The sequence below is a fragment of the Zootoca vivipara genome, chromosome 8 (assembly GCF_963506605.1).
Source record: "Zootoca vivipara chromosome 8, rZooViv1.1, whole genome shotgun sequence".
In the NCBI taxonomy this organism is placed as follows: Eukaryota; Metazoa; Chordata; class Lepidosauria; order Squamata; family Lacertidae; genus Zootoca; species Zootoca vivipara.
The window spans coordinates 87382486-87400879 of NC_083283.1; the positions used below are offsets into that span (position 1 = coordinate 87382486).

General features: G+C 42.9%; 1 protein-coding gene across 4 annotated transcripts in view; it reads right to left on the reverse strand.

The window, feature by feature from the left end:
* Positions 1-18394, reverse strand: part of MTRR (5-methyltetrahydrofolate-homocysteine methyltransferase reductase) — a 28103-nt gene that overhangs the window by 8297 nt on the left and 1412 nt on the right. For all 4 annotated transcript variants that reach the window (XM_060278168.1, XM_060278166.1, XM_060278169.1 and 1 more), the window contains exons 2-12: positions 17535-17692; positions 16325-16478; positions 13580-13697; positions 11656-12001; positions 10801-10920; positions 9253-9406; positions 7741-7829; positions 4434-4614; positions 3365-3407; positions 2459-2624; positions 615-733 (exon numbers count right to left, since the gene is read on the reverse strand). In XM_060278168.1, the coding sequence (XP_060134151.1) occupies positions 615-733; positions 2459-2624; positions 3365-3407; positions 4434-4614; positions 7741-7829; positions 9253-9406; positions 10801-10920; positions 11656-12001; positions 13580-13697; positions 16325-16478; positions 17535-17678 (1634 nt within the window). In that variant the 5' untranslated portion in view covers positions 17679-17692. The remainder of the gene's footprint in view (positions 1-614; positions 734-2458; positions 2625-3364; positions 3408-4433; positions 4615-7740; positions 7830-9252; positions 9407-10800; positions 10921-11655; positions 12002-13579; positions 13698-16324; positions 16479-17534; positions 17693-18394) is intronic.

Genomic DNA, 18394 nt, shown 5'->3' on the forward strand with positions numbered 1-18394 from the left:
CAAATGATTATTGTAATTCAGTGGTAAGTAAAATGTGGGAAATAAATAAATGAATAAATAATGGTTTCCTTTTCTTCTTCTTTTTTGACATTGAATTGGAATGGTCACACTATAAAAACAAAACAAAACCCACCACCTTAACTGTGATCTCCCTTGTGGCAATACAATGTTGAGAGTCCCTTTCCCAAGACAGGCCTCCTTTCTACTCACAAACACAGAGAGACCATCACATGGGGAGAGGGCTGGGGGGGGGGGGAATCATGCAGTTACAGTATTCATGCACATCATAACCATGTGGGATGTTGTCACTAGGAAGCACATGACGAGAGTGTCAGTTGCCCAGCCTCAGCCCACACAATGTGCGTGGGTGAAGATCCATTTCTGTACATTATGCAAGACCCCAGATAACTTTCCCTGCCTCAGGGGATGAAGGACTCTGTGCTTCTGTGGTGGCTGATATATATTGCTGAATCGGTCTGCTTCCCACTAGTATTTTTCACTCTGTTCCCCCTTGTCCTCCGCCACAGGCATCTCCAGGTGCTGTGAATTACTTTCCTAAACATTACAAGCTGACAGGGAGGAGAGGTTTCTTTAAATATAAATAATGGGCTTACCTATGTTGCAGGAAACCAATAAATGGTGCAATTCCAGTTCCTGGACCAACCATAATAAAGGGAATTGATGGATCCTCTGGTAAGTGAAAAATGTTGGCTGGACGAGAAGATATAGCAATCTACAATGCAGTTCAATATCATTAAAATGTAGACGAGGAGAACTAACAGATACATTTATAAACTATACCCTTCTTCTAAAGATTTGTATTTAAAAATGCACTGCCACAACAGCCACTAAAATAAAGGTCTTCCACATTTTCATAAGAAAAATCACAACGGCCCAATTCAATACATAATGAGCTAAAATCAGCACAGCTATTTCACAGATTTCCATGTAAAACACTCTTTCTCCAACTGCAAGGCGCATTAAGTCCTGTGTTGTGACACACATCCCCCAAGCAGCGGAGAAGGCACTTGCTGTTGCTAGCAGCAAATATTTGGGTGCCATGAAGTAACTAGCTGGAGTAGCTGCCATTTCTCTTTTGGCTACGAACTGCCTCAGACTGCCACAAACCAATCCCTGTAACAAAGTTTTTCATTTTTCAAATGAATGCAAAAATTCTTATAACTCCCAGACAGACTCTAACAGAACACTTGCAGAAAACAGGCACTCTTTAATTAATTGCCCATTTTTTCTCAATTTAGATGACCCAAATATGCAAGAGGGAGCGGTCTCCCCCAGGAGCAGCTTAGCTGGTCCATCCTGTAGCATCCTGTCAACTTAGTCATATGGAGAGTTTTGTGTTTTTTAAACCACACGTCAGGTGCAGAGGGGTGGAAAAGCAATCATTGACTTGTTGTTGTTGTTGTTTAGTCGTTTAGTCAGGAAACCTGGAACATTCATTCCTCCTTGAACCATTCAGCCTGTCTTAGAACAATACTGACTTCAGCAGTTTCAAGCCTGGGACTAAAACTTGCCATGCAAAACCTACTTTTCATTTTTAACCATATACATACTTTCTTGGGTTCCATTATCACTGCTGATGGTGACAGCAGTCACGAAATTAAAAGACTTCTGCTTCTTGGGAGAAAAGCAATGACAAACCTAGACAGCATCTTAAAAAGCAGAGACATCACCTTGCCTACAAAGGTCCGTATAGTTGAAGCTATGGTTTTCCCAGTAGTGATGTATGGAAGTGAGAGCTGGACCATAAAGAAGGCTGATCGCCAAAGAATTGATGCTTTTGAATTATGGTGCTAGAGGAGATTCTTGAGAGTTCCATGGACTGCAAGAAGATCAAACCTATCCATTCTTAAGGAAATCTGAGAGATCCTGAAGCTGAGGCTCCAATACTTGGCCCACCTCATGAGAAGAGAAGACTCCCTGGAAAAGACCCTGATGTTGGGAAAGATTGAGGGCACAAGGAGAAGGGGACGACAGAGGACGAGATGGTTGGACAGTGTTCTCGAAGCCACCAACATGAGTCTGACCAAACTGCGGGAAGCAGTGGAAGACAGGAGTGCCTGGTGTGCTCTGGTCCATGGGGTCACAAAGAGTTGGACACGACTAAACAACAACAACAACAACAACAATCCACCTTTCACATGTCCTTTCCTGGCTCTTTCACTTCTTATGCAACCCTCCCTTACTTCAATAGTGGAATGCAACTGCAAGCCCCACAGTTAGAGATCCAGGTACTGAAAAATCCTATTAATTGGATTCATCTAAAGAAAAGAAAAACCCACTCCATTTCCAAAAATAGTTGGAACATCAGTCTGGTTACTGCTGCCGCTTCCAAGCCCCCAAATCCTAAGAAAGTGGAAAAGATGGCCTTTATTTCAGGAACACACAAGCTCTGACTGTACCATAAGAAATGCCCGAGAACTTAGCTTTGTTCTGATACCTTTGGAATCAGGAGCTCCTCCGCTTTTGTACTTGACTGAAGGATTGGGGAAACCAGCTGAAGCAGCCAGCCGGTGCACACCCCTCTCCGCAGTTCACCCACATGGGTGGGAAACTCCAGAACATTAAAGATGAAACTCATCTTTCCAGACTGAAATAAACTGGAGCTGCAATGAAACAATTAAACGGAAATCAAAACACTTGGGACAGTTAAAGGAAGCAAGTATCTCAGTGTAGGAAAGGTCAGGGCTGAGCAGAAATTGCATCTCACCCCCCAAAATGGGTACCACAAACCCCATCTGGAAAAATAATTAAGTAAATCATTTTCTCTCCTGAGAATGGTTATGCAAGACCTTTAAAATGATTTTTACTGATGATCTTGTTGTAACATCACATTGTTACTTGTCTGCACCAATGAGCCATCACAGAATAGGCACCACACACAGAATTTCTGGAATGTCTCAGATACAACAGGTTGCAAAAAGTTCCTTCATACATTCTGCTGTGAGTCATCTAGTTGTTGAGTAACGAAGCAGTGAGAGTTAGTGAAGTAGAGGCATATGGGAAATGCCTTCAGTCTCCAGATGCCTGGGATCAATGAGTTATTTACTGAAAACATTTTCAGTTTAGCACAGGCTTCCTCAACCTCGGCCCTCCAGATGTTTTTGGCCTACAACTCCCATGATCCCTAGCTAGCAGGACCAGTGGGATGATGGGAATTGTAGTCTCAAAACATCTGGAGGGCCAAGGTTGAGGAAGCCTGGTTTAGCACCTTAGGAGCCTTCTCCATCATAGGGGGATGAGGTCGAAAGAAAGAAAGAAAGAAAGAAAGAAAGAAAGAAAGAAAGAAAGAAAGAAAGAAAGAAAGAAAGTTTATAATTAAAATTAAACTTAGATATTGCATTACCTTGCAGCCGAGTAGGGCCTGGCTTGCAATTTAGGAAGATGTTCTGAAAAGAACAGAAGTGAATGAATGCAGGATTTCCCCCTTCCTTCTACTCTCTCCTCCCTACAGCATCAAGACACTTATGGCAACTTCCAATACTAAATGGCAGGCATTTACATAACACTTTAAAGCATTCCAAAGAGCTCCACATATGTTATCTCGGTAATTTTTATAAATAACCTTGTCAGATAGTCCAGTACTATTATCTCAATAATTTGGAAGGGGTGGGGAGAAGGGAGGCAGAGAAAGATTGTTACCCAAAGCGGAACTACTGAATATATGGCCGAGGTAATATTTCTAGTTTCTAGTTCACAGCTTTCTGGCCACAGGTGTGGGGCAAAGGGCTGTGGGTCAGGAGCACTTGCTCACACATGTGCAATTCTAAAATACAGCAAGGCATGGATCTTTAATGTAATGTTCTCAAATGAAATACATCTGGGATAGCTCAGTTGGTAGAGCATGAGACTCTTAATCTCAGGGTCATGGGACTGAGCCCCACATTGGGCAAAAAGATTCTTGCATTGCAGGGGGTTGGCCTAGATGACCCTTGGGGTCCCCTTCCACCTCCATGATTCTATTATTCTAATTACACACGTTTCCTGTATGGTCTCAGTAGGAAAATAAGCTTCTTTTCAACATCTTCCACTGCTCCTAAGAATCGGAGCAACGTTATAAATTATTTTCCCTTTATTTACCTGTAATATTTTAAAGAAGACACACCCATATGTACAAGTTTCAGAAAACAGGTGTCAACCTTTTGATTTTATTTAAAATGCAATATCGGAATTGGTTCCAATGATCTCAAATGTTCTCTTTGACCCTGACCCTGACCCTGGGGTTCTACCCAGAATTCTAGTCTGTTTTCTCTTAGCTGCTGCCAGGATGGAGATAGCTGCAAGAGAAAATCTTACTTTGCATTTCTGGTAACTCTGTCTAGACTTACAATTTTCCCGCAATCAGTGAACCTTATTTCCAAGACATCCATTTGCTACAATGGTCACAATCTCTTCCTTTTCTTGCAACTACTCACCAAGGAGAAGACTTAGGGGAGGCTTGCAAGCTGGAAAAGCACGGAGTAAGTCCAACAAGCAGACGCCAACATCCCTTATGAAAGCATTGTAGTCAGAGCATCCTTGTTTGCTACACAGCTCTAGCAGTCTCCTTTTTTCTCCAGCATCAGTAGTGTATTCTACCAGAGAGCGCAAAAATGCCTAGTGGAAGAGAAGAGCCTGTTTTTAATTTGGTTTGATTATTCTCAACTTATGTATATATATGATCCACATCCTCTGTCACATTTGTGATAAACAGTGTTCCTAAGCTCTCCTGCAAGGCAGGGGCTCTGCAGAACCTCACAAACATCAATAACCTCTTGCTAAAAAGTCCTTTGATTGTTTGGACGTAGGGGTAAAAAACTCTCCCAACTATGCTAATCTCAGCTCCCCCTCTAAGTGCACCCAGCCTTTAGTCAGGCAGGAAGGGAGGCTTCCTAGGCACCTCTTTGCTAATAATATGCCTTGGAAGGCCGAACAGGTACTGACAACCCTTTGTGAATCGGCTCCTAGTAAACCAGGTGGTTGAGGATGTTGCAGGAACATGCCTGGGGGCTGCTGTACCAGGAAGAGCCATGCTCCAGGTTGCGGGTGGGGAATACGTAGATACAGGTCCCAATCCTAGTATGGGGAAATTCCATAAAGTTGGTCCACACCTCTCCAGTTTATTTGCTTCTTTATTAGGGGCTCCACCACTCTGGAATGTTGGAGGGGTGGGTGCAGCATGGGGGACAAAATTTAACATATGCCGGTCATATTTTACAATGCAAAACATCTGGTGTGGAGTGTTCTTGCAGGTGTAGCCTATAATGAGGCAGACAATAGTAGTTTCAGCTTTATTGGGTGTTTGCAAGGGCAAGATAAAGACCTTGTGGTGTTTCTCCTACAGATGGCAAGACTTGAGATTGCTAGGTGCTTGAAGGTTTGGAGAGAATGGTTACCCAAAACCTGGTGTGCCCAGGTTTGGATGCTTGCTTTGGCTGAAAAGCTGACCTGCCAACTGAAAGCAACCAGAAAACTAACAGGCTTCAGACTCATTTTGTGGTACATGCCATAGCTCTATTTCAGATATCCAGATAGCATGGACTGCAACCTCCAGAGATGTGGATGAATGGCTGATGAAATGTACCACTGTCACAGCCTTACTCTTCTCGCCATTGTAACACGTAGCATATTTTTATGGTCCCAATTTTTGTTTTGTTATCTGAAAAAAGGTATTTTGCATTGTTACAATATTTTTAATAAAATGGTTCTAGTTACAGGCAGGTAGCCGTGTTGGTCTGAGTCGAAACAAAATAAAAAAAATCCTTCAGTAGCACCTTAAAGACCAACTAAGTTTTAATTTTGGTATGAGCTTGTGAAAGCTCATACCAAAATTAAAACTTAGTTGGTCTTCAAGGTGCTACTGAAGGAATTTTTTTATTTAATAAAATGCTTTAAGAAAAAGATACATGGCTTTCCTCTAAGGAGCTCAGGGTTGCACACATGGCATTATCTCATGATATCCTTTGTAATAAAACTGTTGAGGCAAGTCTTGAAAATCAGTTTGCAAAGGGTACTCGCCCACAGAGCTTCCCATAAGCCTTCTGGCCCATAGTGTCTGTCATTCTTGGTCTAAAAGGAGCAGGGGGGGGGGAATCAAGCTGGGTAAAGCTTTCCTGTCTCGTCACCTAGGCAGCTTTTGCTTGACACAGACAACCAGAGGAGAGGCCAATTACATATCTTTTTAGTTTGCACACTGAAGCATCACAATAACAGCTGACAGAAGCAAACTGCATAAAGTATATAAGTCACCATGCTGAGTAACATATACATGGGGTGAGTGCTTTGCGTATCACTCTGACCTATAACTCTACAATTTACGAACGCCCAGGGTTGAGTCAAATGTGACTTCTGTGAACGGAAGATCTCCTGAAATCAGGCAGAGATTCCTGCTGAAAGGAGGCAGCGACTTTTGACAATTCCCCCTCTGCTCTGCAATCTCCAGAGCAGCTCTCAAGGGGGCAAGGGCAGGGAGATATTCTTCAGCACTGTCTCCAGAGCAGCTCAGCAGGAGGAATCGGCAAAAAAGGGTTCTCCCACCTCCTGCTCTTCCTGCAGCAGGAGCACCACGCAACTGAAGTTCTACTCATGGGAAATCAGACTCCAAGCCTTTAAATGTGTGTTTAGAAGGTACAGCAGTTCATAGAGGCTGCTACATGTGGTTTACTGCTGACATCTAGTGGTCTACAGTGGGAAAGGCCCACCGAAATTAACCTGCAAGCATATTTAATCTAGCACCAATGGAAGATGTACAGCGGACCCTTCGGGTAACGTAACTTTCGGGTTGCGAACGTGGCAAACCCAGAAGTGTATTCTTCTGGGTTTCGCTGTGCACGCATGCTCTTGCACAGAAGCAGCGCCTCTACTTGCAGATTTTTCAGGGTACATACGGACCCCTGGAACGAATTACATTCATATCCAGAGGGTCCACTGTATTCAAGTTACAAAGCCTTTCATCTGGTTGGCTGCTCATCGTTGCTGGTATCCAGTTACAGATTATTTTATTTAGTGGCAGAGCAGTGGTAGCACAGATATCAATATAGCCTGCTTGTTCAAACATGTATTTGTTAACTATTCTTCCACAACTTTGAGCCCTGCAAAGGCAGCGCCTCTCAGCACTTACTTCTTCATTTGCCCTCTCACTAGCAGGACTTGACTTCTTCTTGGACTCAAGAGCAGCAGAGAGGAACAAGGCAGTTGTCGCCAGCAGCAACTTTCCTAATCCTCTCTGCTGCTCCAAGTCCAGAAAAAGAGGCCTGGTGCAGAAACCCAAGGGCGAGTGAAACAGCAAGTGGCAGTGCAGAGAGAGAACCTGAAAGGGCTTCTCTGCTGATTGATGGGTCTGGTGGTAGCTGGAAATGGGAGTTGCTCTAAGCATGGGAGGCTCTTTGCCAAGGGAAGCCTCATTCCTTGGCTTCAGCATGATCGGAATCTGGCCTTCCTCCAGCCCATGAACATTCCATGGCATCGCAACAGCTCACAAAAGGGCTGAAGGCTTCACAGACAGGTGACAAATTACTTTTCGAGAGCTTACTGCAAAGATTCCGCACTGCTCAGAGACTAACAGTTAAAACCGGAGCAACTGAGAATGTCTTCCTCTTGACCTCAGGCAAAAATAAATTCATATGGGAAGTCCCAGTGTCAGCTGCCTGGTGCCCGGGGTTCCAAGTTCCAAACTCCTCCAACCAGTCGAGGCCTTACAGAGTACCAAGAATAATAAAGTTATTTGAAAAAGTAAAAAGTCACCTTTTTGAGAACTGCTCTTATTTCCAGACACCACGTCAGAATAAATTTCACAGTACTCTTTTCAGGTATATAGTGTGGCACAGCTGCTCCTGTTTAAGAAGAAAAAATAAATTAAAATTGGGGACATATCAAGAAACAGGTTTACTCTTCTTCATGATTACTTGTGAGTTGCAAAAGCTACCTCCTGGAAGACTCACTCATATAGAGTGGCAGCTTTCAAATTATATTCCAGGGAATCCTAGATTTCCTTCAAACCTTATCAAGGATTCCTTAACATTTACATCAAACAGCTGACTGTTACCTAGCAGTCATGGAATAAGAGGACTGGTCATTAAGAATCAATTTTTTTTAAAAAAAGTAAGCAGAAGTAGACTGACAGTGTCACAATGCAGGGAAGTAAACAACAAGCTCTCCACAAATTCTGTACTCATTTAAACCAGGACTATTTAACAAGTAGATAAATAGGTACTGCTCCAAGCAGGAAGGTAAACGGTGTTTCCATGTGCTGCTCTGGTTTGCCAGAAGCGGCTTTGTCATGCTGGCCACATGACCTGGAAGCTGTACGCTGGCTCCCTCGGCCAATAATGCGAGATGAGCGCGCAACCCCAGAGTCGGTCATGACTGGACCTAATGGTCAGGGGTCCCTTTACCTTTACCTAACTTGTACATAAGTTATCAGAATGCAGAGGCAGACAGAGCAGTGGCCAAATTTTCAGTGGGACGCCAGATTATTCATTGTGGTGAAATCCCAATGAGATCAATAAAAACTCCAAAAGATTCTCCACAAACTAGGTAAATGGGCAAACAAAATAATAGTAAGGTGCTCCTCTTATTACATTTATGTAAGTTCCATTGTGATAAATTAGGCTTGTATCTGAAAAGATACAGGACTAAGGAAAGGGGTGTACATTGAGAAAACCCTCCCCAACTTCACACACATGCTGGTGGCATATGAACTAGGGGTGTGCATAAGTTTTAAAATGAATAGAAAGAACAAAATGCCTCCCAAACATTTCAGTTTAAAAATCTAATGGAAACTGAAATGCCTTGAAAATTGAAAATCTATGTCTATTTTTGTTTCTGTTTTCCCACTGACATCAAATAGGATATCCAGCTAGTACAGCTGCTGCCTGTAACTTTGGGGTTTTCAAAATCAAACTGGAGTAGATTTTTAGATCCTCTGGTACTTGCTCAAAGCATCACATGTGCAAAATCTCAGAAGAGAGAAGAGAAAGGGCAATGATTTAGAAGCTGTAAAAAGATAACCTATACAATTATTTCCGCTTTGGAGTGCAAGTCCTGCTCATACGTCACAAGGCTCTAAGAGACAGGTGGGACAAGTTTGGGGACAAGACTAACAAGTGCCTCAGGTACTGTATTTTAACTTGAAAAGCAATTTGCACAGAACTCCTGAGATCCCAAAATAAAGGGGCCGTTACACAGAATGAGTTCACTTCTCTTCTCAGAAGGGCAGTGTCACATGCAATATCATAGGAGACGTATAAAACCTACCTCTTTTTTTAGTGCCTGCCTTAACCTTTAAGCAAACAAAGTAATCTTTCTTCTCTGACAGTCCCAAGATATGAAGAAGCTCTTCCACCTCATTGGTATGATTAGGGCAAATGACATTAAAGGCATCTCCAGGCTGGTAGCTAAATGTGGTTTTCTGTATTTAAAAGACAAGTTGGTCCATGTAAAAGTGGAAAGAAACGTGCTTTATACCATTCCCTTCCCTCCATTACATTACACGCAAACATTGTGGGTTGTTCTATCTCAGCAAGACCTATCCAAGGAAGCCCATGATTCCAACAGACTTGATCCCAAGGTATGAGATCCCCACCTTGCTAAAGCTAAGCAGGTTTGGGTCTGAGTGGAAACTGCCTCAGAACTACATGGACACCGTAAAGGAAGGTGTGCTATAAATCCAAGGAAATAAGTCAGTCAGGACACTTTAGACTTATTGAAATCAGTGGTCTTCTCCACATATTAGCCAGATACAACCCCCTCTCTTTTAATGCCACAACTCGTGAAAATAAACGCTTGCCAAAGCAATGGATGTGTGCTCCTTCTTGTCCTCCAAGAACTTTGCAGCTCATTGGCAACTATAACCTCCCGTGAATGAAGTGTTTCATTATAGTAACCTGAACATCTACTGCAGCATGTACTGTTACACTTTGTTTACCAAATTGAGGGTCATGTCTGGATAATAATAATAACAATATATTATTTATACCCCGCCCATCTGGCCGGGTCTCCCCAGCCACTCTGGGCGGCTTACAACAGAAAAATAAAACACAATAATCTATTAAACATTAAAAGCCTCCCTGAACAGGGCTGCCTTCAGATGTCTTCTAAAAGTCTGGTAGTTGTTTTCCTTTTTGACATCTGTTGGGAGGGCGTTCCACAGGGCAGGCGCCACCACCGAGAAGGCCCTCTACCTGGTTCCCTGCAACTTGGCTTCTCGCAACGAGGGAACCGCCAGAAGGCCCTCGGTGCTGGACCTCAGTGTCCGGGCAGAATGATGGAGGTGGAGACGCTCCTTCAGGCATACTGGACCGAGGCCATTTAGGGCTTTAAAGGTCAGCACCAACACTTTGAATTGTGCTCGGAAACGTACTGGATCCTTAGGTAGTCCAAATGGCACCACTGACACATCAAAGGGAGGCACTGGCAGGTAACCCAAAGGTTTACGGAATTTGGGAGGGAGGAACTTAATGCAGGAGCGGCCCAAACCAACTCATTGTGGACTGAGTAGGCTCAGTGGGCATGAAATGATGGACTGGATATATCTGGTGATACTCAGAAACCTGGGAAGATGGAATAGAATGTCTTGGAAAAGGGATTATCTGCCTGGCTGGAACACAAAAGAGGAGCACTTCACATTGCAACATTTATTGCAAATCTCCCTTGTAAAATCATATTTTTAAACTTGGATAGTGTTAAAATTGGGACACTTTACTTCAAAAGGGTTGTCTTGTACCGTAGGTTTATCATCATTATCATTTCTGTCAAGTTAAACAAACAAACAAACAAACAAAAAGCCAAACAAATTCAACTTACAGAAATATCAAGTTCCACCAGCAAAGTCCTTTTAATTGCATCATCCCTAGTAAGCTGAACAGCCTTAATGACAGGAACCTGGAAAACGGAGCTCTCTGAAACGCAACACAGGCTGGGATCCTAAAAACAAGCTGACGTAAATTTAGATCAAAGGAACAAGCACATAAATATCTGTACATCATTATATGAAATAACAGTAAAATATATACCGGTACATGATCCTGCCCCCCCCCCCAACACATCAAGACCTATCATTTCAATGGAAGAGTTAAGAACATGTTTAACTCTCCAACTTTAGAAGAAAGACATTGTGGTCTTTCCTAGTAAAAAACAATCATCTCTTGCCTTCCTCTCCCCACTTGAATGTTGATGTGTAGCCATGGTTTGGCTTAGCATTGCATGCCTACTGGTCCACACCTAACACAGGGTTGTTGTGAGGATAACATGTGGGGGGGGGGAGAACCACATGCACCAATCAATGTGTGTTCCTTGAAGGAAAAAAATGGATATAAATGTAATAATTTCCCTTCTTCACAAATAAGTAACTTTAAAACAAAATAAAAAATCCTTCCAGTAGCACCTTAGAGACCAACTAGGTTTGTCATAGGTATGAGCTTTCGTGTGCATGCACACTTCTTCAGATACCTAAAAAATACGAAAGCTCATACCTATGACAAACTTGGTCTCCAAGGTGCTACTGGAAGGATTTTTTTATTTTGTTTTGACTGCGTCAGACCAACACGGCTACCTACCAGTAACAAGCAACTTTAAAATCATGTTGCAGCTTTAGTTCCCAAAGGCAAACTTAAGATCAGAGTTTTACATCTAGAAATGGTGTCGCTGTGGGAGACCTACCTGCTCAGAGCTTTCTTGAAAGTGCACTTCTAGGTATTCTGGTGGCAAAGCAGGAACATTAAGAGCCAATTGTGAAAGTGGAGGAACTGAGTGGAAAAGTGAAGGCTGAGAGCCTTCAAGAGGAAGTTCTGTCTTAGTAACTGCTTTTGCTAGGAGATCATTGTTCACACCTGAAACGTCTAGCTTCAAACGCTCTATTCTGGAGTTTAGGCACGAGTTACAAACTGCGTCAGCACAAAGAGATGGAGATTGGTCAGTGTGGTTTCTTTCTTTCTTTCTGGATGCAAATTCTTGGTGGAGGGCTGGCCAAAGTCCAGCAATCCAAGGCTCAACCACCAGTTCCAAACTGAAACCAAGCAAAGACAGTGAACTTAAAAAATATGTATGAAAAGGTCAGGATAAATGTCAGTACCCAAACAGCAGCTGCAGATTATTTAAACACAGTTTACAAGTTATAGTTATTTCAAAGTTTTCTGTTGGTTTTTTAAAAGAGCTGTTTACAAAAGAAAAAGCAAGAACTGAGACATTACACACACATCTCACTAGACAGGACTTTAACATATTTTAACATGGGTGGGTTATGATGTGTGGTATTATCTTTAATTTTCTCATTCCAGAAACTTAGAAGAAGTGCCCATCTTTTTTTAAAAAATGTTTTCTTATTTACTGTTCTGATGCTAGCTCTTATTTGGTATGTTAATCGAAATAATAAGGCTATTTCCCATATTTTCCTTTTATTCTGATATAGGAGGTGGATTTTTGTTTCTCAGGAGATGACTAAGGCGTAGCCTTGCACTATCAGAAGATATGTGACTAACTGTATGTCTACCTTTTCTATTTCTGTCTGGACTGCAAACAAAATAATCATTTTGGGTTTTCTTCTTAACCTATATCCTGTGATCTTCTGTATGATTTCCAATATGTTGTTCCAGAATTCTTCTTTATAATGACACGTGGTCAGGGAACATGTATGAAGTTTCTTGCTTTAATTGCTCTGGATCTCCAGCATCTTATAGTAGAGTTTTGTAAATTTTGCTTATCCTGAAGGGTGTTAAATGTCACTGATACATGAATTTGAAAAGACTATTAAGGTTAAAGCTTTATTAACAATGATGGCATTATGTTGAATAACCAAGTTCACTCTTCTGGCTACTGGCTTTCTCCCGTTATTAAAAGGAGCACACCAGAGCCCTCTATCAGCTGATATAATGACAAGAGCCCCAGTGAGGTATTTACTTATTGGGATGTGCTGTGCTGCTCTTTGCAAAAAACGAAAACAATAGCAGTCCTTAATGAGGCAAAGGAGGACAAGCAACCATGGCTATCAATTTCAATTCCTCTTGCAGTACTTCTGGGAGCTCAAGTCACACGAGGCTCTTTCCTAGAAGAGATAAGGAGCAGGAGGGGCAAGGCAGCAGGGAAGGAAGGAGTTGGGGAATGTTTCTGCCAAGCAGCTCTGCAGAACCAGTGGGCAAAAAGACTCAGTGGGGTCATTTCAGCTGAGGCTAAGCAAGCTATGCTCTTAACCTGAACCATCACCATTGCCCCATGGCTACTGCTGACACACTACCTGCTTCTGGGAATATTTCCTGGGGGAATGAAGGAAGCATGCATGAGCAATCTTCATCTAGGATAAGAGAGGACATTTTGAGGGGCAGTGGAGAGTCATTCCATCCTTGTGCTTAATTTGAAGAAAAGTAAATTATTTCACTGGCACATCTCTCCTATTTCGCTCCTCCTCCGTTTCTAAATTGGTGTCCAGACATACCCAGCTGTGGACCGTGGGGCTATAAATAGATGGGAGATCAATCCAGGAACAGGAACATCAGCCTCATTCTGCTGCATTTCCGGGGTGGGTGGGTGGGACAAATGCCACACAATGAGACTTAACAAAAACCTCATCAGAGAAATTTAGGTTTCTTACCCAACAGCATCATCAGCGAGTCCAACCTCATAAAAGCGTTGTGCTCCAAGTTCCTGAAATCGTTTGTCTATTATCTTCCCACCATTGCAGAAAAATGTGTATTCTGAGTCTCCCAGGCCTGCAAATAGAAGTAAGGAAAAAGGAAAAACAGGAAAACCTGCATCAGATCAATTCACTGGACAAGGCGTTCCAGAATAAATCAAACTCTGCCCTCCAGCTTTAATGCAGCAGCAAGGCAAACTACAAAACAATAAGCACAAGATCCTAGGATTGCCAACACAGGCCTCCTTCTGCAGACATGGATGGTGGAGGGTGCCAAGTAGGCGATGCTTTCTTCCACGCAGAGTCCAACTCTCTCTCTCCCCCCCCCCCAGGCTTTGGTAAGGCAGGGTGGAATTTTCCAAAGCTGACTCTCTCACCCGTCCCAGTCTCTAAGCCATTCAGGTGGTTCAGAGGAGAAGGAGAACAAGAATGTCATTTTCTTCTGAACTGGGAACTGGCACCTCCTTGCTGCCGCTGCCACCACCATCCCAATCTGGACTGGCCCTCAGATACTAACCCATAAAGAAGCACTTCTCTTCTATGCTGCTTGAAATGTTTGGCATAAGGCATGGAACAGAGAGAATGGTTCTCACTCTCACTCTTCACCCCTCCCTGCCTGGAAACAAATGGTGTGTGGCACAATTGCTGGGCAGCGGCCCCACGTGATGTCTTAGTGCTCTCAGGCTATCTGGAAGCAACTGGGAAGCACACGGAAGGAACAGTCACTTCCTCTGTGCAGCCAGGGAAACAGCAAGGAGAAAGAAAGGGGGCCACAAAAGCAGAAACTGGGGCCATGCACCATTTTCGCAACCTGGAGACTTAGGCTGCTGCTCCCACCCATCCCTCAAAGCAGCCATCTAGAGAAAGCCATTACCTCCCTGCCATTTGGTTGGCAATCAACTGCTATTACAAAAAAAAAAACACCAGAAAAATAATTAAAATTTTGCTCATTGATAAATGAGCCAGGCACCATAATTATCATAATTATCAGAGAAAAAGCCAACGAATTGTGGGCAATATTCACAATCTCCAAAGTGCAATAGGCAATGCTTCTTCCAAAATGGTCAAAGGCCTGGAAACAATGTCTTATGAGGAACAGCTTAGGGTATGTTTAGCCTGGAGAAGAGAAGGTTAAGGGGTGATATGATAGCCATGTTCAAATATATAAAAGGATGTCATATAGAGGAGGGAGAAAGGTTGTTTTCTGCTGCTCCAGAGAAGCGGACACGGAGCAATGGATTCAAACTACAAGAAAGAAGATTCCACCTAAACATTAGGAAGAACTTCCTGACAGTAAGAGCTGTTCAGCAGTGGAATTTGCTGCCAATGAGTGTGGTGGAGTCTCCTTCTTTGGAGGTCTTTAAGCAGAGGCTTGACAGGCATATGTCAAGAATGCTTTGATGGTGTTTCCTGCTTGGCAGGGGGTTGGACTGGATGGCCCTTGTGGTCTCTTCCAACTCTACGATTCTAAGTTTTGGATGCCTGTTTTTAAATCATCATATTCTTCAGACTTCCAAATTTTAATAGACAAGTTTAATTAATTAGCAGAATAGCTATATATGGTGGATGGCACCTTAAAAGCAGAAAAGTGTGTTCAAATTCAATAAGTAGAGTTAAGACACCAAGCATAGCTGTCTAGTTCTCCCTTTTTTAAGGGAAATTCCCTTATGCTGAATAGGCTTCCTCGCGAGAAAAGGGAAAACTTGACAGCTATGGCACCAAGTCATGTTGGGTTTTTTTTTACTGGTTTCCTATTCAACAGCACACATGAAGTAAAAAAAATAATGTATACAGTCGTACCTCGGGTTACAAACACCTCGGGTTACGAACAACTCGGGTTACGAACTGCGCAAACCTGGAAGTATTTTCACCGCACGCACGTTCTGCGCGTGCGCAGAAGCGGCATACACGCTTTGCGCATGCGCAAAGCGCAAAAATAGCGCTTTGCGCATGCGAAAAATGGCGGTTCGGGTTACGAACTTTTTGGGTTACGAACTGCGACCCGGAACAGATCGTGTTCGTAACCCGAGGTACCACTGTAGTGCTATTTTTTAATTTCACTTTCATAAATGAAATAATCCCCTTTGGTTATACAGTTGAAATTCATACCAATTTGCCATCGACTTTGGAATCACATTTGTTGGATCAGAGTTCTTTTCATGGATCATAATTTTAAAATACGGGAAGATATAGCAAAAACACAGTGTCTAAAAATACAAAGGATGTTAAATTGTAAAATTTAAGAATATATAGCCTCCTTATTTCAGAGAGGCTTGAATCTTACCCTTATTCTGTGTGGTGCGTCATCAATACTCACAATGAGGGCCACACAGCTATACTAACTGTGATCATAGTTAGTACCGTAGATGTAAGACATATTGCAGTCGTTAACAGTCGTCAACAGGTTCACCACACCTATCAGCCAATCACCCATTCCCACCCCCTTCTGAGTAATACCCCTCCCCACCCTCTGACTATACATAAGGGTCTGGCTCTTCTGTTTCAAGTGTATCTGAAGAAGTGTGCATGCACACGAAAGCTCATACCAATGACAAACTTAGTTGGTCTCTAAGGTGCTACTGGAAGGATTTTTTTACATAGTTAAGCAATTTGATCAAAAATACATTGGATCCAGCCTGCAGTTTTTCGAAACAAGTTTTTTCCCGTTTTTTTTATACGAATAGCAGTCCAAAAGCCAATTACCTAGCAATCCGTATCGTAAATGGGAAAAGTGGTCAGATGGCAGAGATTTGTCGTTAATTTCCTTAACAAACTTGACTGCTGTGTCTGGCGGCTCTCCTGTACCCGTAGTTGAAGTAACAATAACCACAGGGTCCTTTTCGCTATTCAAGTTATACTGTAAATTGAAAGAAACAAAGTTGGAGCATAGTGCAGAGACGTTCAAAACTGGGTGGTATTTGGGTGCACACAATCAGAGCTGAACATCCAGTAATGTGGGGTTAAGCCTTTGTGATGTTTCAATTCATCAGGTTTTTCAATTAGCTTTTTGAAATCTATTTTACAGCTCTGAGCCTGCTAAGGGGAAGAATTTAATATCACACTGAGGTGATGATTCCATCCCTCCTCTCCTCCCCACATGGGCTGTCCCAATTTCGGGAGGGGGTGCATGGGGGCAGCAGAAGGGAGGAAGGCAGGCCCTGTTGCACAAGCAGAAGTCCTTGTGCAGGGCTTCTGTGGATGGGAGTCATCTGTTGAATACCACACAAACAACGAGGTTTTACAACCAGTGAAAGAAACCGAATAATGGTTCTAATTCCAAGTTTTGCCTCAGTTTGTACAGTAGGTAGGTCTTTACATGTTGCAAGGATCCAAAGTTAGATGCAATAGTTGAGCTCGGAATCAAAAATCACAAACTCTTACAAATTATATATACTCAGTCCACAATTTAACCTCTTGCATCCCAATTCTCCACAAACAAATCTATACAATATATAAGCATAGTGTAGTAGATTTCCTGCCGTGTTGAACTTAGATAAGAAATACCTGTATTCAAATCCTGGCTCAGCCATGAACGTCACTAGGTAACTTTGACCAATCATTCTCTCAACCTAACCTACCTCATAGGGTTGTCATAAGGATAAAACAGGATAACATCCACGAGGAAGCATAAGAAGAAATGCACATGTAACCAAGATGAAACCCAAGTATGCATAAGTGCATTTGCCCACATTTCTGCCTTCTTATACCCTCGGGATCCCTTGAAACTCTACATTTCTATGGTTCTATGACCTTCCCTTTCCCCCTCTCCAATTTCTTTTCCCTTTTTACCCAAAGACTTTTTGAGGGAAAAGATTTCTAAGGAAAGCTCTGAATGATCAACAGAAATGTTCTGGAAAGTCATTTGCCCTCCCTCCCTCCTGGATGGTCGAATCAGGCGTTCTAAGAATCTTACCTTGTCTGACTCACTGATGCAGTGAAGCTCTGCTTCAAGCCCACTGTCCTTGGCCTGATGGTAGATTTCCTCAGCTATAGCTTTTGCCTGACCCTTCTGGCTCGCATAAAGGAGCAAAAACCTACGGTTTGTTTTACAGCACATCTTTCAAGGATCAACTACATGGGAAAAGAAAAAAAAGAGAAAAGCAAAGAGGTTACTTCATATGCAACAATGAGACTGCAATCCTTTCCAGAAACAGCAGTTCCTGCTTCTCTTCTCCCCACAGCCTTCCAAATACATTACCCTTCAGAAAGAAAGTTCAGGGCCAAAATTCTATACACATTACTGAACAAAGTGGGACTTGTCTCCAAGAATATATGTGCAGGATCAGGTTGCACATACTTTACCCACCCCAAGTGAGCTGGCCCAACCCAAATAGGCAGTACAGGCTACTGCTTGGGGCAGCAGAAATCCATGAGCTCAAGGCTGATTGGAAAACCCCTCCAGAAAAAAACCTCTCCATCCTCGGTCCTGTATACCTGAAGGAGCGTCTCCACCCCCATTGTTCAGCCCAGACACTGAGGTCCAGTGCCAAGGGCCTTCTGGCGGTTCCCTCACTGCGAGAAGCAAAGCTACAGGGAACCAGGCAGAGGGCCTTCTCGGTAGCGGAGCCCACCCTGTGGAATGCCCTCCCACCAGAGGTCATGGCAATAAACTGACTTTTAGAAGACATCTGAAGGCAGACCTGGTTAGGGAAGTTTTTAACGTTTGATCTTTTATTGTGTTTTTTTAATAACCTGTTGGAAAATGCCCAGAGTGGCTGGGAAGGCCCACCCAGATGAGCGGGGTATAAGTAATAAATTATTATTATATCATCA